The 26,546-nt window shown below is 40.1% G+C and overlaps 1 protein-coding gene, 1 long non-coding RNA gene and 1 other non-coding gene across 4 annotated transcripts; all 3 read left to right on the top strand.

Moving 5' to 3' along the window:
• The first annotated feature begins 8,212 nt into the window (after window positions 1-8,212).
• On the top strand, window positions 8,213-24,602 carry FXR1 (FMR1 autosomal homolog 1). Of its 2 annotated transcripts, XM_053458670.1 has the most exons (17): window positions 8,213-8,597; window positions 14,414-14,466; window positions 14,547-14,640; window positions 15,352-15,423; window positions 15,582-15,730; window positions 16,613-16,706; window positions 16,957-17,073; window positions 17,424-17,594; window positions 18,182-18,260; window positions 18,352-18,461; window positions 19,372-19,458; window positions 19,576-19,780; window positions 19,946-20,149; window positions 20,952-21,152; window positions 21,491-21,571; window positions 21,971-22,062; window positions 23,197-24,602. In XM_053458670.1, exons 1-17 carry the CDS (start codon window positions 8,547-8,549, stop codon window positions 23,359-23,361), a joined length of 2,025 nt encoding a protein of 674 aa, XP_053314645.1. In that variant the 5' UTR covers window positions 8,213-8,546; the 3' UTR covers window positions 23,362-24,602. The 2 variants fall into 2 exon arrangements, with proteins under 2 accessions (XP_053314645.1, XP_053314646.1); XM_053458671.1 differs by lacking the exon at window positions 21,491-21,571 and having other exon boundaries at window positions 8,214-8,597.
• On the top strand, window positions 17,211-17,397 carry LOC128487846 (U2 spliceosomal RNA). The gene has a single exon (XR_008353304.1). It is a non-coding gene; the product is annotated as a U2 spliceosomal RNA (small nuclear RNA).
• LOC128482776 (uncharacterized) lies at window positions 22,269-22,577 on the top strand. The gene is made up of 2 exons (XR_008351016.1): window positions 22,269-22,368; window positions 22,407-22,577. It is a non-coding gene; the product is annotated as an uncharacterized LOC128482776 (long non-coding RNA).
• Window positions 24,603-26,546: the final 1,944 nt, after the last annotated feature.

Raw genomic sequence — 26,546 nt, 5'->3', positions numbered from 1 at the left:
AGCAGTCCAGGACTTAGACGATCCCAACAGTGGACAACCTCCCACCAGCTGGAGATAGGTTCTGAGCGGCAGCAGCCGTAGCAAGGCGCAGTACGAGACAGGAGCACAATGCGGGTAGTCAGCAGAGCCAGGGGTTGGATACACGGAGCGGATAGTCGGACGAGCCAGGGGTCTGATACACGGAGCAGGTAGTCAGCCAAGCCATAGGTCAGATGCACGGAGCGGATAGTCAGACGAGCCAGGAGTCAAAACCAGAGATCACAAGCAAAGGTACCAAATCGTAGAGCAAGGGAGAGTCAGGCAAGCCGAAGGTCAAAAACAGGAAACTTGTCCCGCTGTCCCGAACGGCCGGCGTACGGGAACCGCGGCCAGACCTCCTCCCGGCGGCGTCCGGAGCCGGGATGGTGACACTCCCGGCGGCGTCCGGAGCCGGGACAGTGACATTTTGTTTCATGGCCATTTGGCTTGGATGCAATTCGGGGTAATTCGGGGTGAAGTACTTCTCTTTTTAAGGTGTGTGACTGTGTGAGGACAAGCATGAAGTAACAAACCCCTTTGTAAACAAGGAAGTTGCCATTATCGCTGTTTTCAACAAAGTCAGTTTTAGGATGAAGACTCTCAATGGAGGGGATGTCTCAATAAGTTTTTGCTACTTTTGATCATTAACTCGAAGTCTAGCCACATTTTTCCCTCAGGAAGGCTGGGTCATTTTCAACAATTTTCACATCCTTTCATGTAACTGTGATTTTTAGGGAAAGTTTATAGTCATGGAATGGAAAATGATATATTTTTTGGCTGAAATTCAGCTTTTCAATGGTAGCTGACTTAAGGTAACTTTTGTATCATGGGACAAGATATGAAGTACAAACTGGTACCAAAAAATCATACCATGTTGTCCTATCAAACTACCATAACCTTCACTTTTTTTCCAGGAATATGCACATCATCATTTTGGGGGAAAACCCCCCTAAACACCAAAATAAACCATATATGCCATGGAATCAGCACCCAGCTACCCGGTAACTGAAGCACCCAGCAGTGTCACATGAAAATACAGACACTAGTGTAAAGGAGGTCCCTGCACACACACATTAAGCCTCACTGCGAAACATATGAGATTTCTCTCCATTGGCATTGTTATTATACCACTTTTTTCCATAAAGTTCATATTTTTATACCAACCAGACTTCTGTGGATCCATCAGTTGCAGTATGGAGATGCATTATATTGCTCACACCTTTCTCTTTATTATTGTGTTTTGTGGCTGGGAATGCTACTTTTTTGCACCCTGCATCCACTCCTCAAGCCCCCATTACGGAACTTCGCTCAGGTGATGTGACCAACCACTTTGTGCTTTTCTATTACTCTGTGTGTTAGTGTATGTTACTGTGGGTGTGTCAGTATCTCTGTATGTGTGTGTTAGTATGGTAGTATGTTACTGTGTTAAGTATGTTAGTTCATGTGTGTGTTAGTATCTGTTAATATGTTACTGTGTGTAAGTTTTTTTAGTGTGTGTATTTTCTTAAATGCTAAAAAAAATGGGGGTTTTTTACATCATTCTTACTTTACAGCATTTTTTCACACCTGCCTAATTTTTTTCACAGTTTTACAAAGGCAGGCAGCAGGCAAAGGGCTAACCATATACAGGCCAGCTTCAGGAAGGCAGGTGGTAGGCAAAGGGTTGATCATATACAGTCCAGGTTCACAAAGGCAGGCAAAGGGTTAGGTCAGACAGAGAAAGGATCAGAATGGTGAAATGCCTGTGGATCTTTGCATTTGATTATTATAGGGCTGTGGATAATACACAAATCCAGTTATCTTCTAAATATGACACAAAACATCTAAGGTACTGATCAAGTATCTGGCTAGTCAGTTCCGTCTGTCCGTTGGGCTGTGGCTGGAACGAAAATGACAGGTTAACTTGAATAGGGAGGCCATGACAGAAGGCATGCCAGAAACAGGAGGTTAATTGTGTGGCATGTTGCATGTTATAGTTTTGGGAAGACCATAGTAGGCAGAAGAAAGTTGCAAAGACATTCCAAAGACCGAAGTTCAAATGTAGCGGTGCCCTCAGAACGTAGGTCTTGTACCCGATTGTGTTGATTGGATTGTCTGGCTTGCAAATCCTGGGCAGTGTGGGTTAAGGCAGCAAGCTGTCGAGTCATAGCCGGTATGGCTTCAGCTATTCCTGTGGGCTCCATTTGTGGCTCAGATATTTTGTAATGTCCTGGTATGGGGATCCAAGGGAGGCAGGCAGATGACTCATCTGTATATGGAAAGACATCTTCCACTGACCCAAATCAAATTATATGCTCCCCTTATATAATTTTTTTTTTTAAACGGTAGAATCACATAACTGGTCAAACAGTTCTAGAATGAGAGGTAGTGGATATTTATTTTTCACAGTAATGCTATTGAGTCCATGATAATTTATACATGGTCTTAAACCCCCATCTTTCTTGGAAATGAAGACGAATTTGGCTCCAACTGGTCAGACGAATTTACAAATAAACCCCCTATCCAAATTGTCTTTGATGTACTCAGCCAAAGCTAAAGATTGGGGTAAAGATAATAGATATGTCCTACCTCTAGTCACAGGCTCAAATAATGAGCTGCTCCACACCGGGGACTCAGAAGCACCGGTAAGTTGGGGGGGGGGCAGGAGTATCCAGGTCCCCTGCGGCGTTGCGGGGCATCTGGATCTTAGTCTCATAGTCAGACCGATTTGAGGTCTGATTATAAGACGACCCCGATTATAAGACGAGGGGTATTTTTCAGAGCATTTGCGACAGCTGTAGGTATTTTGCGACAGCTGTAGCTGTAGGCCAGTCCAGGGGATGTGTATATACAGTGCTGTAAAAAAGTATTTGCACCCTCCCGATTTCTTCTATTTTTGCATATTTGTCACACTTAAGTGTTTCATTTATTAGAGATAACCAGAATAAACACAAAATGCAGTTTTTAAGCAATGATTTCATTAATAGAAGGAAAAAAATATCCAACCCTATTTGAAAAACTAATTGCGCCCTTAGTTGCTTAATCAATCTATTAACCAAATTTAATTGATAATTGGGTTCAATTGCACTAGTCACCCAGGCATGATTACTGCTAGCCCTGTTGAATGTAAATATCACAAATAGAAACTTTTTTTTCTTGCAAACTGAAGCAGGCTAAAAGGTCTCAAGAACACACAAGAAACAAAGTCATTGTCTTGGTGGAAGAGCCAATATCTACAAATGGAGAAAACTTGGAACAGTGGTAACCCTTCCCAGTAGTGGGCGGGCCTACCTAAGATCCTCCAAGAGTCCATGGATGGCTCATCTAGGAGGTCGCAAAAAGGCAAACATTTAAAGAACTCCAGGCCTGACTTGCCTTAGTTAAGGCCATTGTTCACAATTCCACAATTGCATCCATAGGAGAGTTACAAGGTGTAAACCACTGCTGTCCAAAAAGAACATAAAGGCTTGTCTCACATTTGCTAAAAAAAGATCTTTATGACTCCCAAAACTTTTGGGATAACATTCTATGGACCGGTAAGTGAAAAGTGGAACTTTTTGGAAGACATGGGACCTGTTAAATCTGGCATAAATCTAACACAGTAAGAACATCATTCCAAGAGTCAAAGATGGTGGTGGTGGTAGTGTGATGGTCTGGGGCTGCTTCAGGTCCTGGGCAACTTGCTGTAACGGACTGAACCATGAATTATACTCTCTACCAGAGAGAATGCCCGCCCAACAGTTTGTAACCTAATGCTCATGCACCGTTGGGTTTTGAGGCAGGACAAAAATCCAAGGCACACAACCAAGTCCACCTCTGAATGGCTTAAAAGAAACAAAATGTGTTGGAGTCGAAGTGAGGATTGTGGCATGACTTTAAAAACCCTCCAATGTGGCTGAATTAAAACAATTCTAGGAAGAAGGGTGAGCCAAAATTCCTCCACCGTGATGTAAAAAACTCATCGCTAGTTGTCGCAAATGTTTGACTGCAACTGTTGCTGCCAAGGGTGGGACAACCATTTATATTTAGGTTAGGTTTGGGGGGGGGGTCGACAATTACATTTTCACATTACATTTATTTATAAAGCTTACGAGCTTACAATCTAGTCGTGGCTGAGGTGAAAGTGAGACAATGGGAGAGAACTGCTTGGATGGAGATGTGTTGATCTGGTTCCGATGATGTGTTGTAGCCGCTTTCTGCTGTGGTACCTGGTATGTCGTTTCCCTCCAGTGTAACTCTTAAATAGCCACTTATGATGCTACATTTCCAAGTGAGGCCTAGGAATTTATAGGGCTGCTTCACAAGTGGTCAGATAAGGTGATTACATACAGGAGGCAGATGTTTCACACCTTGAGTAACAAATGCAATTTAGCTAGACTAGAGGGCACCAACTTTAACCCTTTGATAGCAGCAGGGTACGGAGACAGGCAGGATACAGACATACCGGGTGGAAAACAGGGGTAACAGCAGGAGATGAGGGATTCAAATGAAATATGGGATATTCATACTGGGGGGAAAACAGGGGTAACAGTTGGAGATGAGGGGTTCAAATGAAATATGGAATATTCATACCGGGTGGAAAACAGGAGTAACAGCAGGAGATGAGGGGTTCAAATGAAATATGGGATATTCATACCTGTAAGAGAAGGATATATGGCAGACATTAGTGATTGCCAGAGAAGTAGTTGGATGAAAGCATGAAGACCAGGGATGGATGTCTGGATAGTCCAGTGTAACTCTTAAATAGCCACTTATGATGAGGCCTCTTGGGGAGAGGCCACAGCAGCTACATTTCCAAGCAAGCTTGTTTCCACATGGGTAATACAGCTTTTATTAAAGCTCTTTATCTTTAATAAATTAAATGATCACTTAAAAGCTGCATTTTGTGTTTACCAATGTATTCTTTGTTTAAAGTTAAAAATAGGTGATCTAAAAAAAACGTAGGAGGCAGGTGAAAAGTGACAAGCAAAAACAGAAGAATTTGGGATGGCACAAATATATTTTTTAAAGCATATATATATAATATATATATGTGCATAATATCCATGGGTGCCAGCCAGGGGAGGGCTGGAAGCCTAAGGCCTGGGGGGGGAGTCAAGTGAAGTGGCCCGTTGTGCCACGAATCAGCCCACCATACATGCCCATTAAATGAAAAAAAAAAAGTGTTAAAGTAGCTCCGGCCGGTGGCATCAGCACGCATCGGCCGTTTAGATCAATTTTCCAGCAGGCTGATGGCCGCATAGTGATGGCAGCAGCGTGAGGGGTGAAAGCTCCGCCCCCTCGCACTCACCTTTCACCCCTCATGCTGCTCCCATCACTATGAGGCCATCAGACTGCTGGAAAACTGATCTAAACGGCCGCTGGGTGCTGATGCCGCCGGCCGGAGCTACTTTAATCCTTTATTTATTTATTTAATATGCCAGATCGGCTTGCCATATTAAAAATAAATAAATAATGTATTAAAGTAACTCCGGCCGGCGGAATCAGCACGCAGCGGCCGTTTAGATTAGAGTTCCAACAATCTGATGGCCGCATAGTGATGGGAGCAGCGTGAGGGGTGAAAGGTCCGTGCAAGGGGGCGGAGCTTTCACCCCTCACGCTGCTCCCATCACTTGGTGGCCATCGCATACGGCCGCTGGGTGCTGATGCCGCTGGCGGGCGCTGCTTTAATACTTTTTTTTAAGTTTAATAGCCGATCCGGCTTGCCATATTAAATTTTAACAAAAAGTATTAAAGTAGCGCCGGCCGGCGGCATCAGCACCCAGCGGCCGTTTAGATTAGATTTCGGCCGGCCCAGCCTGCCCCTGGTGCCAGCCAGGTCGCCACGACAACTAGAAACCACTTCCTGGCGCCCAGGGTTTTGTAAGGCTACCATCATGAATCCGGCACCCTATTCTTTCCCCTGCAGGAAAGCATAGAGTGCAGGATTCATGATGGCAGAGGATAGGCAGCGGCGTGGCAGGTCTCCACCAGGTGTGGGAGTGTATGTGTGTTTATGTCTAGTGCAAGAGTCAGTGTGTATATGTATAGTATAGTCTGTGTATTTATACTGTAGTGTCAGTGTGTATGTGTGTATATGTATAGTGCTAGAGTTAGTATGGGTGTAAATGTTTAGTAGTCAGTGGGTCTACTGTATTGTAGCGCCAGATTCAGTGTGTATGTGTCCATATTGTTAGAGTGTGTAATTGTATATATGTATAGTGTTAGCTAGTGTGTGTGTACATGTGTATAATAGTGTGGTGCTAGCGTGTATAGTGTTTGTTACAGTATGGTATTAGCATGAGTGTGTATGTCAGCATATGGTGCTAGAGTGTGTGTGTATTAGCGTATGGTATAGCATGAGTGTGTTACCGTATGTGAGCATAAGGTATTAGTGTGCAAATGTATTTTAGTGTATGGCAAGTCTTGGCAAACCCCAGGCACTAGAAAAATATAGATGATTGGGGAAGAAAAAAAACCTGGCTCCTAACTTTTTTGTCAACCCACCATGTACATTGCTATTACCGTATTTGCTCAATTATAAGACGAGGTTTTTTTCAGAGCAAATGCTCTGAAAAATACCCCTCGTCTTCTAATCGGGGTCGTCTTATAATCAGACCTCAAATAGAGGTCTGACTATGAGACTAAGATCCAGATCCCCCGCACCGCTGCAGGGGACCTGGATCCTTCTGCCCCCCCCACACACACACTTACCGGTGCTTCCAATTTCCTGCTGTATCCCGGGCAGCGGGTTGACGTCCACGCGATCTGCATAGACAACTTACGCTGCAGCCGGAAGGAGGTGTGGCTAGCGGCGGGGGTTGTCTGCGTCCATCGTGCAGACCTTCCCCGACTGTCAGAGATCAGAGTTCCCCGCACTAGCACCGCTGCCCCGGTATACAGCAGGAAATTGGAAGCACCGGTAAGTGTGTCGGGTGGGGTGGGGTGGGGTGGAGTGTTAAATGGCGGGGAGACAGAAGGAAGACTGCTGCCCCGGTATACAGCAGGAAATTGGAAGCACCGGTAAGTGCGTGTGGGGGGAGTGTTAAATGGGGGGGGGGACAGAAGGAAGACTGCTGCCCCGGTATACAGCAGGAAATTGGAAGCCCCGGTAAGTGTGTGGGGGGGAGAGTTAAATGGGGGCATAGGCCATTTCTGGAGGCAGAGTGCTCTATGAAATGCCTTTTAACCCCCTGAACGCCACTCTGCCTCCTGAAATGTCTTATACCTCCCTATATGCCACTCTGCCCCATAATATGCCTTTTAACCCCCTAAATGCCAGAGTGGCATATAGGGGTATAAGGCTTTTCTGGAGGCAGAGTGGCACATAGGGGGTTAAAAGGCATATCATGGGGCACAGTGGCATATAGAGGGTTAAAAGGCATATCATGGGCCACAGTGCCATATTGGAGTGGCAAGCCTGGGGGCAGATGTGCGTTACTGGGGGACAGGTTGGAAAATACAAGGAAATAAAAACAAAAAAATATTTTTCTCAACCATAGCTTTTATTAAAAAATTTAATAGTTTACATGAATTAACATTTACTGGTAAAACTTTTTTCCTATAGGGTCGTCTTATATTCAGGCTTTTTCTTTTTTTCCTAAATTAATATTCAGATTTTGGGGGGTCGTCTTATAATCAGGGTCGTCTTATAATTGAGCAAATACGGTATTACCTTTTACTTAAGCACCAACAAACACTTCATTAGTTGTGAACCCTGTCTGTGAGCTTTGCCATCTAGCTTTATGGTCCTTTATACAAAGTTCCAAGCAGGAATGGTGGGCATTTGAGGTCCCCGCTCGTTATCTTACAATCTAAGGGAGTAGTATGAGTAATTGATAAAGAAGAAAAAGGCATTGGAAGAATCTCTTTTATAGCAGTAATTAGGGCAAAGTGGTTTCAGCATGGAAAAAAGGATGTATAAATAAAATAGAGGGGTGGGCTAGTGCTTGGCTTTACATAATGTGTACATAACATATGTGAATCTTACATACATGTTTCTGTACAACCACAATGCTTTTTAAACCCACCTACGAGGGGGGGGGGGCTGCTTCTCAAATGAATGAGGCTATATAGTAGGGTAGTTCTATTTAGGGCTAACCTGCCATGGACCTATATTTAGAAAAACATGCCTTGTACTTAATGGGAAAAAGTCTCCGCCCACTTTGTCTCCTCAGACTTCACATCTCCGGCCTACCCACAACCCTCCTCCTTCTCTCATCACCCCTCATTCACTAACATCCCCCAACCTTTGGCTTATCTCCCAGTTCACCTGACCTTTTTCAGCACCCAAAATTCTATTTTCTCCCCGACCCACCATTATAAACCCCTTTATTCAAGCATCTAGACTTGATTTCCCTATCTTATGGTCCCCAGGGCCGTATTTGCCGATTATACTTCTTCGTTTTGCGGGTGGTAGAAGGCACACCTCGTTCCCTATTTCTTTTCCATTTGCCTTCCCTGTCCCTCCCCTTCCTCTCCGCCCCCGCCCATCATAGACTCCCTCCTCCCTACTCGGGTGACGCAGAAACTTTCTAGAAATCCTTCCCATCGGCCTTTGCGTTTCCAACATGGAGGACCTGACGGTGGAAGTGCGCGGCTCTAACGGAGCTTTCTACAAGGTAATAGGGCGGTTGAGGTAGCATGCGGTGGGGGGCGGGAACCTTGGGGGAGTAAAGCCGGAGGCTGCTGGTCCAGTACGGGGGATTTATTGCCAGAGCCGTCTCGGGGAAGTGATTGGGCTGGACAGCAGGCCCGGGGGATGGCGGACGGTGGAGGCCGCGGCTTGGCTGGCAAATAGAGGGACATTATAGTGGGGTTGTTGGCTGTCTAATAGATGAACCCTAGGCCTGTTACTTACGAAATCGGTTTACGCTCCATTATTATTTATTAGGCCCAAATCCAGATAATCAGGGTTATCGTTAGCGAACAAACGGATTGTTGGTATAGTTCTGATTTAGATAAGGTTGTGGAAAGGGTTAATTGTTCGTGTTAAGGGATCAGAAAACGATGATAGCCCTCATGTGATAACGCTTCAGAATTAGAGGTGATATCACACGGGGTTTAACACACCAGCATCGTGAAAAGTAGCGAACGAGCTGATACATGTAGCCGTCATATAATATGCCTGTAAAGGCAAACGTAGGAGGCATGTTAGGAGATCTTGGATAAAATCCAGAGTTTGTATGCACCTCTATCTTCTCAGATCTCTGCTGTGAATCAGAGGATTTGTTCATGCCATAGGCAGGGCAGGCTCTGATATGTATTAATCACAATGATGGATTACTAAATGGACCCCCTACCTTATTTACTGCTTAGTTTAAAAGTCTTTATTTTCTTTTTAGTTACGATGCTGGTGTGTTAAACCCCGTGTGATATCACCTCTAATTCTGAAGCGTTATCACATAAGGGCTTATGGGACCCAAAGCGTTTGTTTCCTGAACCTAAGGAGCAATCATCGTTTTACATTAAGCCTGTAATATATCTGACTATTTTTATATTAAATATTGATTTAAATTAAATTCTTTTCCTTCTATTTACCATCTACAGCTTTTGTATTGCTCATTTTCTGGATCTAATCCACGCAGCTGTTCTTCTCTTACATTTTGCTTATTCTCTGTCCTCAGTTGGGATGAAAGCTCACTAGGAGTTTAAGTAAAATGCTTTGCACAGCTCAAGCTTTAAAGTTATTGGGGATCAGTATGCTCTTAAACTTTCAAAATGTCATTTGTAGAGTTTGTAGTCTACCCCTTGTGTATTATTCTGCAGTCCCATGAAATAACTTAATAATTTGTAATGATCACATTCAAACTTTCTGATCTGTAGTCCACACAAAAAGCGAATATCATCAAGAGCTTAAAGAGCTTGTCTTCCATATGAGAAGGCTGGCAGTCATTCTGATGCTTAAAAGGAGAGATCTAATTTTAATTTGATGTGTTAAATGTTTCCAAAGCTAATTGACTAATCATCTAAATTTAAAGATTAGAACGCTAACGCTTCAGAATTTGAAATCATATGAAGTGCTTTTTAAGGCGTTCCTCATTGTTAGAGGAAGAACCGTATCTTCCTCTCTTGGGTGTTAATGCTGTCAGAGTTTTAGGGTTTCTTTCATATGTGTGTGTGTATAATAAACAAAATCCCCAAACTGTGTAACCGTTGAGTAAAAGAGTTGAATAATCCTCGCTCATTCAATGGTGAATTTTCTCAAACCAGAGTTGATCCACCATGGCTGCTTGGCTCAAGTATTTTATTCTAGAAGTAGCAATGCAAAGTATAACCTCAGGAAGCTGGAAGTTCTTGCAGTGGTACCCCTTCTTGGCAGTGAATACATAATTGCCATTTGTATGTCTAGAAAACTGCTAATCAGATCGATTTGCGTTGTCTATTAATTCCGATAAGGCGGTCATATACTCTGATTAAGAATAGACTACCCAGTGAATGTAACCAGAAAGTCACCTAAAACATGTTAGGGTGGTGAGATTTTCTGTGCAAGTATTCCAGCTGTCCTTGTCGCTCATCAATCTCGGGCGCGTTGTCAGCTATTTGAAATATGCTGGAGCCTTTCTATTTTTAACCAGGCTTTCCTTAGTGTGGTGATATATTTGGTGAGCTTGTGAACTAGTAACTTTCTTTTTAATACGTTAATGTGTTCTCACGTTGCGCTGTAACGACTGTTGCCTTAATTTTTAATTTCATAATTTAATGTATATTTCCCTTATTTTGTGTGTTTTTTTTGTGAGAAATTCTCTCCCATGCACAGAAATGGATACTACTGTTTTCCCCCTAGTTCTTTTACTTTGTGTTTATCAAGATTATAATCTTGACATTCTTCTGTAATTGTTTTCCTCAATGAATTCATGGACCTATGTGATTTCCAAATATAAAACAAACCACCATGGCTTTCAATAAATGAAATAATAAAGCATATGACAACCTTAAATGAAAGGCAACTGGTTTTACAGCTGAGGTTGTTGGGGAAAACAAGTGTTATAAGATATCAGACTTCATGAAGAATGGCCACAGGTGTAAGAAGCACATTTGCTGCTTGAAATACTATAGCTGCTTAGGTACAGCTGACAAAACAGTCGTTTTGGGAAACATACACCATTTGTTGGGTGTCTGCTTCAATGTGTATGCCACATTTTAAACTGTATTGGCTAATACAGTGAAGCCATTTAAGTAAGCATGGGATAGACATAAGTTAGATATAGGATAAGGCTAGGGACTAAGGAAAGTATTCAGAGGTTGGGCAGACTGAATGGGCCGAATGGTTCTGATCTGCCATCACTCTGTTATTTGAAACCGTTCATAAATTATACTCAATTATACTTATATGAAACTGATTATGGTTGTTCTCTGGACTCCTATTCCGTTTTAACCTTTAAAACCAAACAAGAGGTTGCAGCTACGGTTATTGTTTTACATAGCGCTGTCATATTCCTTAGAGCTGGATAATGGCTAGATAGGACATTACGAGTAGTATATAACATAATGGTTTGACTTGGAGAAACAGGTGAGGAAGGCCATGCTCAACGAGCTTATGATCTAGAGATGCCACAAACAAGCCAGTGTAAGAGAAATTCCACAGATCTCTTACTTTCCATTCAGATTTTATTTTACGTTCAAATGAAGTAATGTGGGTTAGCATTTTCTTGGAGTCAATGTTATCGAATGAATGAAGCAAGAGATATATATATATATATATATATATATATATATATATATATATATATATATATATATATATATATATATATATATATATATATATATATACATACATACATACATACCCTTTCTCTTTTCCCTGGTATTAAGTTTTGTAGTAGAGCACTGCATCTATAATTATATATATTGGATTTTTTATTAGAAACACGTTTTGTGGAACAGTGAGAATAGCTGTCCTGGCTTTCTGTTTGGATATTGTGAAAACTATATGATCGCTTTATTCCTATTTTGAACTTTTAGGTAATGCATGTTTGATACAGTTTTATAAAAGAACCCAAAACAGCAATGCTTTCTTGTAATGACACCCCCCCCCCCAAAAAAAATAAAATAAAAATTACTACTCCTCTATTGCAACCACCTGGAATTTACATGCCGGAGATGTGGCAGTAATGTTTTACTTAAGACTTCATACCTTTCCACTGGATTCCATTGATTAAAAAGGGGCATGTTTGCCTTCAGTTTGACTTCAGCCTCCAGAAAACTGCAGCATCTGTTGACAAATCCCTTTTTTAAATTATATTTATAAGGCTCATGTTTATCACTGTACAAATAATTCAAGCAGCATAGTTTTTAGACCATTAAGGAGAGTAGTGTTGTGAAGACTGGCACCCATTCCCTTTAAGGTGTTCTTGACTGAAAAGGTCAGAGAAAAACTCACCTTGTTTAGGTTCATGAGATATGATGCACACAGTGGTCTGCTTCCACTGGAATGGATAATTTAGATGATAATGTGAGACGCAGCTATCCCTCAAGTAAAATAGCTTGATAATCTGTTTTGATGCTTTGTGCTTTATGTTGGACATTTTGCTTAGCTATTCTACCATTCAAAAGTTTCCTTGTTTCTTGAACGAAAAGCCATTAAATAACGCCAGAAATTTAGTGTAAACATTGTAAATGACTGAGATATCTTCATAGCCGTACAGTTTCCTTTTATCACTCCTGTGTTCCATTGGCATGATGTGTTGGCTGATCAGACTTAAAGTTCAAAATGCTAATTGATCATTAGAAAACCCTTTTGCAGTTATGTTAGCGCAGCTTGAAATTTCCTTATTTTCCATAAAAAAGGCTGTGATCTCAAACTTTTGTTCGGTGGTGTAATGTAATAAGTTCTGTTATGAGAACAAATATTGTCTGTCCCTTTAAATATATGTGGCCAGCATATCGTGTTAGTCGGTGTATAGTATTAGCATATGTGTACATGAGCAAAGAATGTTAGCAGGTGTGTGTTTTACTGTAAGGTGTTTGAGCATAAGATTTCAGCATGTCTGCTGCTGTATGGTGTTAGTGTGTGTAAATGTAGGTTAGTGTATGTCAAGGCTCGACAAACCCCGGGCGAAAATAAAAACATGATTGGAGAAGAGAAAAATCTGGTTCCTAGATCCAAACCACATTTGTTGACCCCTGTGTTATCCTCTAATGTGGGTGCAAAAAGGCACTTGGCAATCAGACCATTACACCCTTAAGTCTTATAGTTATATATTTGTCTATATAAAATTATTTCATCGTTCACCAACTTATTCTGGAACCTAACCTAAGAAGACATCACTGGGTGTAGTTGCCAATGCAGTGCTTCATGTACACTGGGAGCTCTTCTATTTTTGTAAAAGTAAACTGTAGTTATCTCAGTCTTCCATTCATGTTTAACCCCTTAATGACAAAGCCTGTACATGTATGGGCTCAAAATGCATTGTATTCAATGGGTTTAGGGCCCGCCCATTGTCCTTAAGGGGTTAACTTAGTTGTGTTTGTCTTGTTTGCTGTAACATTAGAATTGAGTTTAAGCTGTAACAAAATCAATCTCGTCGGGTCATCAGTGGCTGGCTTGATGTAGACATAGTGCTTTGTGTTGTCTAACGGCAGTTTCTGTGCTAATTTATCCATGACAATGGCTTCTACCATAAGCTTTATGCAAACTGGTTATAAAAACATCAACTCAAGCCATTTAAAAACCAATGACAAGTGGAGAGCTTTTATTAGGTTATTCAGATCTGTTTATTAGTCATTTACTATGAATTACAGGGGTATGCACAAGACTCACAAATTAGATTTCTTTCAGGCCCTTTATATTGTTTTTTGGTAAATATATCTATGGCTCTGCTTCATAATGCTATGAGATAAATGCATCATTCTACTCTTTGAAGAGTTGGCAGTACAGTTTGCTGGAAAGTTGCAGGTTCAATTTACTTTGTTGTACATTAAAAGTATTGTGTAATATCCAATGCAGACCTACCAATGACTAATGCATATTAAAGTACTATGTAAGTACTTTTATATGCATTATTTGACCTATAGGGGGAAAAAGGCTCTTGTTTAGAAGAAGCTGCAGCACACTGTCCCTTCCGTGGTGCTATTTTTGCACCACTTATGGTTATATGATGCAGGAAAATGCACTATTTCCATCCCCATACAGATCTTTTGTGAGCCAGTGCTGGAGCTCCCTGGCGATGTGTATAGCACCTTGGCAAGTGGGTGAAGCCCATTCATTTGCAAGTGCGAGGACTAACTTCTAGGGCTGTCGCTTACATAGGTAAACGGGTAGCTCTGCAGCTGTTTGATATTGCTAAGATAGTATTTCCCTGCTTACATAGCTGGGGATCATGAGAGCTGCTAGCCCTGTCCTAACACAATTCCTGTTTCATTCTTGTAATTCTAAACTCTTCTTTGTCTTGGTTTTTCAAAATTTTTCAAAACATTTTATTTTTCCTTTTAGGGATTCATCAAAGATGTCCATGAAGATTCGCTCACGGTTGTTTTTGAAAACAAGTACGCATTGCCTGTTATGTTATTTAATGTGGGCTTAAAATTAAGCATTTACTGATTCACATTTTGTTCTTAATCATTAGCTGGCAGCCAGAACGTCAGGTACCATTCCATGAGGTCCGAATGCCCCCCTTACCTGACATAAAGAAGGAAATAACAGAGGGAGATGAAGTTGAAGTAAGTTATTGTATTTTTTTTCTTTTTTCTTGTTTTAGGAAAGGAGGGATTTTTATAGTTTTTTGTAATATATGTATGTGTGTATGTGTGTGTCATTGCGCTAGTTTTGAGCAGAGTGTTGGTGACTTTTATGCACCATGCCCCTCAGCACTCAGCGACCCTGGTCTGTGACTTTACGTGGTTTTCCGCTTCGTGGCTGCTGTTCTTAATCGCTTCCGCTTTCCAATAAAACCACTTAGTTGACTGTGGAATATCTGGCAGGGATCACAGCATCACCCTTGAATGTACGGCAGTCTTCTGAACGACCCATTTTTTTTCCACAAATGTTTGTAAATGCAGACTACATGGCTAGGTGCTTCATTTTATACACCTGTCACAATGGGTCTGGTGGAAATGCCCAAATTCAATATTTGAGAGGTGTGTCCCAATACTTTTGTCGATATTGTGTATATAATACATATGGTATTTTGTTCCTGACTCTCACAAGAGACTTTATTTTATCAGTCTAAATTGTAGCAGAATGCGCTTTGTCCAGTAAAAGTCTTCTAAAGCTCTATTTTTGCACATGATTGTCAGGTTACTTCAGTGAAGCTGTGTAACCTCCAAGTAAAAACTGGTAAACGGTCATCAAATAAAATGCAGCATTTGAAGAGTGATATTTAATTTTTGATTGTCTAATAGTTCAAAATAACAAAATATTTTCCCTTCTAGGTGTACTCCAGAGCTAATGACCAAGAACCGTGTGGATGGTGGCTTGCAAAGGTCCGAATGATGAAAGGAGAGGTATGAAAACAATTCAGTACAGCCTTTAATATGTAACAGTCCCCGACGCCCCCCCCATTTGCTGCCAACGTTTGCGTTGTAAACTTTGATGTTAAGGCTTTAATGCTATACGTCTGTTTCCGGTACTGATTGTGTGCATTTATGATTTATTCCTTTAGTTTTATGTTATTGAGTATGCTGCTTGTGATGCTACGTACAACGAAATAGTCACATTTGAGCGACTTCGACCTGTAAACCAGAATAAACCTGTAACAAAGAATTCTTTCTTTAAATGCACGGTGGATGTTCCCGAGGATTTAAGAGAAGCGTGAGTTGTTTTTGGTGGTTTTTTATTTTAAAGACTTGTTCCAAAGATTTACATCATGTTTCATGTAAGTTTAATTTGGCATATAACTGTGTGCTATTTTAGCTAGCTGTGACATTTATTGAACAGTTCAGACCTATTTTTTTTTTGGACTCAGGATAACTTTATGCCTTTTCCATGCATTGTATTAGCTTGAATCACTTCTGCTGGGAGACCGGTCCATTTATCTTCCGGTCTTTCAGTAAGATGATTGTTCAAACGTGTGTTTGTAACCATATTACTTACCCTTATTGATAAAGCAACTGATTAAAACTGGAAAAAGTTCTGCTTTCAAATGTAAAAAGAAAAAGCTCATGCAGGCTGTATTGCTTTGCATACATTACATTATGATCCACGCTTGTCTTCACTTATAAGCGGTGGTCTTCTTGGGGTCCCACTAGATTCTACCAAACAGGGTTAACAAAGATTTTGTTTTTACTGAATTTATCATCTTATTTCACTCCCTCCCATTTTAGCATCTTTGTGGAAATACCATAAACTGCCTTGTCTTTAATTACAATTGTATAATGTGGCCTATCACACACACATAGAATTTGAAACCAAAAACTAGAATCTTTTCTAGAGCAGATTTTTATTCACATCCCCCACATTGTTTTCCAAGGCGCCCAACCCTTTTCAAGGTATTAAAACAAAGCAACAATGAGACTCTAGGACCTATTTCTTATATTAAATATCCTTGACCAGTTATCTACTTCTAGACATCTTAGGATTGCAGATTTGCCCTTTACAGAAAATTTCATAAAATGAATAGCTGTCTAATTAATTATCCTTCTACAATGTTGTTCCCTATTAATGCGATTTTGTTTAACTTTTTCTTTTATGTAGGTGTGGGAGCGAAAATGTGCATAAAGAGTTCAAGAAGGCAGTAGGCGCCTGCAGAGTTTATTTTCACACAGAGTCTAATCAGTTAATGATATTGGTAAGGATAATTTCTTGGGTTTGTCCTATTGCTTCTGCTCTGACACGTCCTACACTTTGAATGTCATTTTCTTGTGATCGCGTAGGTGAAGGAATAGTCGAAGTGAAACTGTTTTGTCAACATCAGCCAGGACATAAAGCTGCTATGATGCATATGTGACAATGCATATACTTAAAAAAACAATGTAATCTCCCATGATTTATTAACTACAACCAATGCTAATTGATCTTTTTTCCCCACCACTTTGTAGTCTGCAAGTGAAGCAACTGTGAAGAGAGTAAACATACTGAGCGACATGCACTTGCGCAGCATTCGAACTAAACTAATGCTTATGTCAAGAAATGAAGAAGCCACCAAGCATTTAGAAGTGAGTTAAAATGTGTGCTAACATATTAGTGGTATCTAATGTTTGAATGAGTGCACAGACAAAAATAAAAGTTGGGTAGATCTCGGGAGCTTTATTTACTTTGACCGGAGATGACCAGCATTTTTAAAAATGAATATTGCGTTTCTTGGCTTTTTGACTAAGACGAAGTGTAGTATCTTATCAGTTTAATATTTCATACGTCCCCTATCTCGGGACCATATATTAAATGTAATTTTTGGAACTGGGAGAGGGAAGAAGAGCTTCCTGTGTCCACTGCAAGCATTGACCTGATATTGCAGTATCTCCAGGACTGGTGTAGAAAAAATGATTGCAAATGTTTTTCTACACAGTGTACAAAGCAGCTTGCAGCAGCATTTCATGAGGAATTCATCGTTCGAGAGGATTTAATGGGCCTGGCCATAGGGACTCATGGAAGTAACATCCAGCAAGCCAGAAAAGTTCCTGGTATTACAGCTATTGAGCTGGATGAAGACAGTGGAACGTTTCGAATCTACGGCGAAGTGAGTTTTTATATGAAGCTTATTTTACTACCAAAAAAACGTCAGCGTGGATTGAATTTGCAGGTCACTGGTTTTATGTTGTCTAACTAAACGGGAGATTGTGGTGAATTCACAGCTTTATGCCTTTTTATTTTTGCCTAGATCAAAGCACAAATGTTCCATATGGGTGCTAGATGCACTTTATAATTTAAAAGCATACCAGAGCGTTTAAAGGATAGGCTGACACTTTTGAAGCACTAACTTCGAACACTAACATTTTAGCAGGTGGGGCAACCCAACTCCCGAGATTTATGCCAAGCAGCACAAGCTTTATAAACTTGCCTATGCCCTGTGTCATGAAGATGATCATTTTGCTCCTGGTTGCAAAGAGTCATACTGCCTGCTGTTAAAAAGATCCCTTTTTAGTGCACTCCTGGAGCATTGCAGATTTTTGGAAGACCCCAATAATGTATGAAGCTTGCTGAGTTATAACTTTGTAGATGATAACAAACTTTAAATTTTTATTTTTACAAAGGTTTTTTTCCCCCCTCTGTTTTCTAATGGCAATATCAAATATTTAACATAAGCAATTTTTCTTCCTTTTACAGAGTGCTGAGGCAGTTAAGAAAGCCAGGAGTTACTTAGAATTTGTCGAAGATTTCATTCAAGTCCCCAGAAACCTAGTTGGTAAGATTTCTCTGGTGGCTACTAGCTTGCTCAAAATGAAACCATGTGGTGTTCCAATTTACTAATTATTGTATTTGCTTTGAATCTTCAGGAAAAGTCATTGGTAAAAACGGAAAAGTAATTCAAGAAATAGTGGATAAGTCTGGAGTGGTTAGGGTGCGGATTGAAGGAGACAATGAAACAAAGTTACCCAGAGAAGATGTAAGTATTTGCCTCCTTAATAGATTAGCGACATGATTTGGTGTACGCTGTTCTGTCTACCTTTTATAGAATGCTTTTCTATAAACATTTATGTTGAAGCTTTTGATTAAGTACATTGTTCTAGAAGTATTTATGTAGCGAAAGCTATAGATCTGAATTCTAAAGTAGTACCTGATGAGCTACAGCTCAATCTAAAGGCTTCCTGTGAATTATGTTCAGCTTGCATTTGGCTGCTACTTATTATATATGATGTGCATCATGTTGGAGAAGGGACTGTAATAGTTCCAGAGTTTGTGTGGTTCTCTTACCAATGAATGCTTCTAGTTGGACATTAGTGCAATAAATGCAGTTGAAAGCAAATGTTTTCAAAGCACATATTGCATGAATTATGTAAATGGCGGTAGTATGTCTAGATTACTGGTGGTGCTTTTTGAGCATACGATTTGTTTACACCTTTTAATATGTATTCACTAAACTGAGACTCGTAGTTGAGAAGGCTTTCAAGGACCAACACAGTTGCCCTGTATGATACATAGTGGGTTATATGGGTTGAATTGTAGATATTGCCTGTAGAGCTTGAAGTCTCCCTATTTAAATGGTACATTGTGCAGGGCCATTATCTCTTCTGTTGGAGGCTAATTAGTATAGGTTAGTATTGAAATGTTGACTTTATGTTTAACTTTCAACTGTGAATGTATTTAAATAGCTTATTCTCTCAATCCTGAGTAATTAAATACTATGGTCTCAATACTGATTACTTTGTACAGCAGGAATGTGTTATGACCTGGAAGTTCATCATAAAATATCAAAAGTATTTCAGATGTCTTTTTACATTGTAAGACCCATTTTACCTGGTAGAATGTTAATTGGACCTGTTTGATTTGCTAATCGGAAGGTTATCTCCACACAGGGTATGGTTCCTTTTGTCTTTGTGGGCACCAAGGAAAGCATTGGCAATGTCCAGGTTCTTCTAGAGTACCACATTGCCTACCTAAAAGTAAGTAACAAACCATGTCATGTCCTGTCTATCCCTCCAAAAGTTGGTGGTAGGAATTACATTGGTGATGGTGGTAATCATGCAATTAGAATATTTTTCCCCCCTTCCGTAAAACAGGAGGTAGAGCAACTTAGAATGGAAAGACTTCAGATTGATGAACAACTTCGTCAAATTGGCATGGGGTTCAGACCATCTTCAAGCCGTGGAACAGAGAAAGAGAAAGGTTATGCAACTGATGAAAGCACAGCTTCATCTGTCCGAGGAAGCAGATCATACAGTGGGAGAGGCCGGGGCAGACGGCCAAATTATACATCTGGGTATGGTAAGTGTCACTACCTCTTATTTATGGGTGTTATTTATTACATGCGTTTTTTTTTTTTTTTTTTTTTTTTTTTTTACAAAAGGTCTGTGTGCACATAAGATGACTAAACAGGAATTGATATTCATCAAACTTGGTTCTTGTTACCTTTTACTTTTTGTGTCCCAGGTACGAATTCTGAACTTTCAAATGCTTCGGAGACTGAATCTGAAAGAAAAGATGAGCTTAGCGACTGGTCCCTGGCTGGTGAAGATGATCGTGAAAACCGTCAGCAGAGGGATAGCAGAAGGCGTCCTGTTGGAAGAGGACGTAGCGGATCTGCTGGCCGAGGTCGAGGAGGGTCCAGAGGTGGCAAGTCTTCAATCAGCTCTGGTAAATAAAATAAAATATAAAAAAAAAAAATTTGTGCACATACTAAAACAATGAAAATAGGCCTGGCCTCTAAGGGGGAGAAGGTATCCTAGTCCCTTCCAATAAAGGGGTTAACCCAGCCGGAACCTCAGGCTTGCTGACGTCTATAGAGTAAGAGTAGTGAATGCAGAGAATGTCACCAAAAATATAGTAATGGTGATGAAAAACTAAATGTTTCTTAAATGACTGCATACAGCACTGTATCTAGTGCTCAAAGAAATTTTTTTTTTTCATAGGATATCCCATTTAACGACTGAAATAATTTTTCCCTGCAAAGTGCAAAAGGAAAGTCTATTTCAAAGGATAAGGTTGGATCTAAAACTGGAAGATCAGACAAAAATGTTACATAACAGCATCAACTTTACAAAGTGTAGCAGTATTGAAAGGCCTACAACTATTAGAAAGCTTTACTTAGGTGTTAATTTCTGGCTTATTTTTAGATTACTTTTTGTTTTACAGTAAACATTTTTTACGTAAATGTGTATGGGAGATAACATTTAAGGCCAATCATTTCAGGTCGTTTTACCATAAAGGTAATAAAAGACTGGGGTGCAGTTAAAATTTTGTAGTTATTACAAAAAAAGTTTTTAGCTTCCCTAGCGGCTTGCATAAATATGATTTAATAGTCTTATGTTGGTGATTTATATACCATAACCTGTATACTTTGAGAAACCAGTGTGAAAATCTTAGAAATTATTTTTTTTTTAAAAAAAATAGCGTATAGCGTTATTTATTATTTTGTTCTTGCTTTCTTTCTCCTCAGTGCTTAAGGATCCAGACAGTAACCCTTACAGTTTACTCGATAACACAGAATCTGATCAGACAGTCGATACTGATGCAAGCGAGTCCCACCACAGTACTAACCGCCGCAGGCGATCACGTAGGAGGAGAACTGATGAAGATGCTTCTCTAATGGATGGAATGACAGAATCTGACAATGCGTCTGTTAACGAGAATGGCTTAGGTACTTCAGGTTGTCTCCTCCCCCAGCATTTAGCATTTAATGCAAATCCCAAATATTAAGTTGTTACAAATGTTTTGCCATAAAAAGATATGGAAAAATCCTTTCATTTTCCCCAAAATATGCTCTGCTGTATTTTCTGCCTGCTTTTGGAAAATAGTTTTGAAATTGCTTTCGAAGGAGAGGGTTTGCATATTGAGTGCCGCAGGTGATATCTTTTAATTTATCGGCTAAAGTCAGAAACGTTCATCTGCTTTATCGGCTGCTGTCGTTTTATGCAAATATGTAAACTTGTATTTCTCTCAGAGTAGTTAAGTTTTTGATGCACTTTACTGTTGCAGATGATAGTGAACAAAAACCCCAGCGACGCAATCGTAGCCGCAGGCGTCGCTTCAGGGGTCAGGCAGAAGATAGACAGCCAGGTAACGGAAGTGGGTGGAGCTACCCGCAATATACTAAAATATGCATGGTAGTGCGCCGCTTTGATTTACAGACTGTGCATTTAAACGCTTTTGTGAAAGGTTGGAATGTATAATGTGACTTTTTACCTAGTTACTAAAATATTTATAATCACTGAGATAAATGGAGTGAAAAAATGTGCTGCTTATTTGTAACACTGATTTGGTTTAGTGTGACTACATACTAATTTGACTAGCGACGGAAGGGAAGGGAGTTTATTGGATTGTGGTTTCAATCATTTTCTACCTGGTTTGTTCATGTATGTCTTACATTTCAATCATTTCTCAGAGAACTGAAATTTGCTTCAGTGTACACACTTGTTTTGTTTTTGTAATCTAAAATAGAATCCTTTTCCATAACAGTTACAGTGGCAGACTACATCTCAAGAGCAGAATCTCAGAGCCGGCAGAGAAACCTACCTAAAGAAACCCAGGCTAAAGGTAAAAAAGAAAAGGTGAGTTCTTATACAATTCAACATGGCTATCCTCAACAGATTAACAAGTTACAACAAATGACATGCTTGGCAATCTGAGATTGCTTTCTTCGCTTAAACGGTGTTGCTGTAATACCACCAATGTAGAGGCAATCGGCAACACCCCGAAATTTACTGCAGGGGCCTCGTACTATATGGCGGCAGAGGCCGGATTTAAGAGTGTCACTCAAACTCCTCAGTAGCAAGGCATACAATGACACCGAAAACCCACCCCAGGATGCACTGTGGCCGCTTCGGACAGTGGTCTCAATTGCCACTGCGAGAGATGTTGCCTCGCAAAATGGCGGCGCCAATTAAAAATGAAGAGTGCATTACTGCATTCAACCATGCAATTTAGTGGGGCCCAGCTTTCTTATCACAATGCGATTAGCAAAAGAACGAATATTTTTTTTAAATAGTTTGGTAATAAAACCATCTAACAATTATGCAGTGATTTCACCATCAAGGGGACCATCCAGTTACATTAAAATGTAAAAGTCTAAAAATGTAGATATGATAAAAAAAAAATATTTGAAGAAAGACCTTGTTCGGGGGGCGGGGGCGACAATATATAACTTGCGTGGGTACACTAAACGAGAGAAGAAAATTACAGCTAAACACGAGCACCGCAAAAATGTTAATGGCCTTGGTCACAAGGGTACAAAAATAAACCAGCCCAGTCCTTAAGGGGTTAAAATATTCTACTTCTTGCTAAGAATTTAGATTGGCATTGCTTATATGCATAATTTACAATATGCTTTTACAAATGAGATTCTCTTACAAATCAGTCCTTGTTACCTTTTTCTTATTAACCCTGACTAATAAATTTGGTTATATAGGACTGAACACTTTGTGGCAATATAAAGAAGACTTTATTAGACCAATGTGTACTTCTGTATGTAGTACTTTGTGCTACCTGAATGTATCCTACATGATGTGGAGTTGTGGTTACGTGAATGGGTTGAACAGTTTTCCGAGCTGCCTCAACTTCTGTTGAAGTTGTGTGACTATTTCTATGCGCCGCAGCTGTCAGACATTGTTAGGGTGTGGGATTACATTTTCTCTTACAGTATACAATTTACTTAAACTACATGGCTCTTTGTTTCTGTATTTCAGGTGAAGGATGTCATTGAAGAACATGGTTCAGAAAAGGTCATAAATGGCCCGAGAAGTTCCTCTCGTGAAACAATTTCAAAGTCACAGTCCACAGCCCCAGAAAGAAACTCTGAAAGCTGTCAAGATGGAAGTAACCAAGAAGCCATACTGAATGGGGTGTCCTAAAAGGAAGTTCCTAGTTTACAGTTCCTTTACATTACATTTTACAATAGTGCTTGTACAAGCTTGCCAAAGATAGATTAAGGATCGCCAGTCTTTACACCACACTTTCAGTTCCTCCATTTGGAATAAAGAAAGGGGAGGGATCCTGACACGTTAAACATAAGTTGATACCTACTGTGTTCTAAAAACATCATCAGATGTGCCTTGAGATAGTATACAAAACATTAAAACAAAAAAGAAAAAAAAAAAGAAAATGTGCTGGCTATAGGATTTCTTTTTCTTTGTTTCAATTATGACATTGATGGGGGGGTGGGTGGGCGGAATCCTGCATTATATTCATTCTAAAAGCATTAGCTGCTTTTGTTACATTTTTAATAATATGCAACCACTTCTGCACAAGAGGAAAACTAGAAAAAAAATGCAGTCTGAAGTATTTTGCACTGAATTGTAGCTTCTCCATTGATTGGGTCTGGAAACTGGTCATTTTAATACGTGTTTATTTTTTTTTATTTTTTTTTTCCTTTTATGAAAAAAAAATGTATGGATGAAACTGCAGACCACTGGAACACACCCACAAATATTAATCTGCAGTGATATTGGCAGTGACTGTTCTGCATTGGAGCTTTGTTTGGTTTATTTATTAAACTGTACAGTATTTAAAAATCAAACTTAGCTATAAACACTAAATCGAACATAGTGTCCACAAAAGACATAATCCTAACTACTGAAAGATCAATTTCCAGAATGTTTATTCTGTATAAACTGCATATGTTAGTCCTTAGTGTGGTATTTTTTATTTTTGTTTTGGTTGTTTGATGTGCAATATGTTTTTTTTGTTTTTTTTTTTGTATGCAGGTAGTTAAAAACAAAAAAAATCAAAATAGAAAAAAGCAAACAAAAAATAAAGTTTGATCTTCCATCTTTGATTATCAGCCTAGTTTCCTGGGGGAGGTATGAAAGCTATTAACACCTCCATTGTTTATGCCTCCAGCAGTGGAGAGGTTAACGTGTGAACGTATGTAAATGAAAGGTAATTCACCTATCCAGTTTGATTACAAAAGATAAAGACTAAAGTAGGTGTTGACAAGTGGTTTAATTCTTGTATTATAAAAAGTTCCATTTAATTTTCATTGAGCATCAAGTCTTCTGAAACTCAATTTGAACCTGCTGATGTTGGCCAAATGTGTTGGGTGCTGAAGAAAACTGGACAGAAATCCATCAAATAAACATCTTTCCAGCACGTACTTTCAAGCATATCTTGTCTGCTTCTTATTCACTTCTGTCATTACTCTTGCCTCCTGTTGCCTTTCACAATACATGGTATGTGTTAATTGTTAGTGAACCCAGCATTTATCATATGGATGCACATACCTCAGTGATGAAATGCAGCAGTTGCTTTCCACTGCTGTTTTTCTTTAATGCCATCTAGGACCGGTTCCGCAGCAGCTTGTATTTTACGTTTTAGTAGTTCGTAGTCCACTTCTGTTAATATTTTTAATGCAGAATTTGTTAGATGTTCAAATTCTGTAAGATCCACATGAAAACATTACAGCTACTGCATTTTGCTGTAAATGTGTAGGCAGCATATTAACATTTAATCATTCACTTCTAAAAGCAAGCAGCTTTTCTTAGTCTCCATGTGGCAGCCTTACAAATGAGTAATATTCCCGTCATCCCTTTTACTTTTTTGCTGATTAGTAAACATACCGCACAGAGGTTATTTTTAAAAGGTTAAGCAATGTACTTCAGCTCTTGATACCGGGCTCCATCTTTGCAGTCTAGCAGGGGAAATGGCCACGATGTGGCTCTGCAACATGGAACAAAACATTTATTGTGGACATGTACGGATTAAGGTCATGTTGTGGCTGTTAAGTACTAATGTCAAATATGGAAATGCAGGAAACATCGGGTATTTCAGAAAGCTGTGCTGCAGCGGCTTTTTGTTTTTTGTGCGTGTATTTTGACCAGGTTGTTTGAATACTGGCTGCTGCTCTTATATGAGACTTGTCTGTTGAGGAAATGCCAGAGTTAAAGTTGTCAAGGGTCTTGTATGGATTGTTTCAGACTCCATAAAACTCCAATTTCTGAAAAGAAAAATGGTTGACACTTTCTATTGTAGAAGGGGCAAGAGGATTACTTAAATTCCCCACCGAAGATGGATGTGGCTATAGCTTGCTTGACAAAGCATACTACTCTTCCTCTAGAGCAGTGGTCCCAAACCTTTTTTTTGCACCAGGGGCCGGTTTTGTGGAAGGTTTTTCCACGGACCGGGGGCGGGTGTTTTGGGTATGATTCAAGTGCGTTACATTTCTTGTGCATTTTACTTCTATTATTAATATATGTATTAATATATTTATAATACTCCACAGCAATCCATACCTGGCTGTGTTTAAATACAAAACTTGTAAAGTAAAGCTACTCCTCTGGCTGCCTGTCCTCCCGGTTGCCGCCAAACAGAAAAAAAACATTCAGTGTGGAAAACTTTATCCCCTTAACGACAATCCCCGTACATGTACGGGGTTGCCGTGCAACGGGTTAACGACAATGCCCGTACATGTACGGGCTGCCGTTAAATAGCTGCATTGCCGCGATCGCGGCGTTTTCGCCGCGATCGGCGGCTTTGCAGCATCCACGGAAGCCTCCCAAGTGAGGCTGACCGTGGATCCGGGGAGGGCAGCCCTCGGCAGCCCTCCCCGGAAGAAAAATTACCGCCGCCGCACCGATCATCAAAGATCGCGGCGGCGCCCGGCTAAAACAGCTTAGGAAGCGATCTGAATCGCTTCCTAAGCATAAACGGTGTTACTGACATGCCTCGATATCGAGGCATATCAGCAACACTACCCCCCGACCCCCGATCGCCTTGTGATTGCTCCGAAGAGCAACCACAAGTGCCATCCTGTAAATGACGTTGCCGTCATTCACAGGATGGCATCAACAATAGATTTGAGTTCATAGAGGGTCTATCCAGACCCTCTTGTGAACTCTCGAGCTCCTCCTGCAGGTTGAATGCAGGTACTGCATCCAACCATGCAAGGTAAATGGAGCCCAGCTCACGAATGAGTGATTAGTAAAAAAAAAAAAAAAAAAAAAAAAAAATTAAAAAAAAAAAATTTAAATTTTTTTTTAAAAAAAAATAAAAATAATATGGTAACATATAAAAATCCCCACTGTGACCAAAAAAAAAAAAA

The sequence above is a fragment of the Spea bombifrons genome, chromosome 3 (assembly GCF_027358695.1).
Source record: "Spea bombifrons isolate aSpeBom1 chromosome 3, aSpeBom1.2.pri, whole genome shotgun sequence".
Classification (NCBI taxonomy): Eukaryota; Metazoa; Chordata; class Amphibia; order Anura; family Pelobatidae; genus Spea; species Spea bombifrons.
This window is presented reverse-complemented; position numbering and strand designations above follow the sequence as displayed.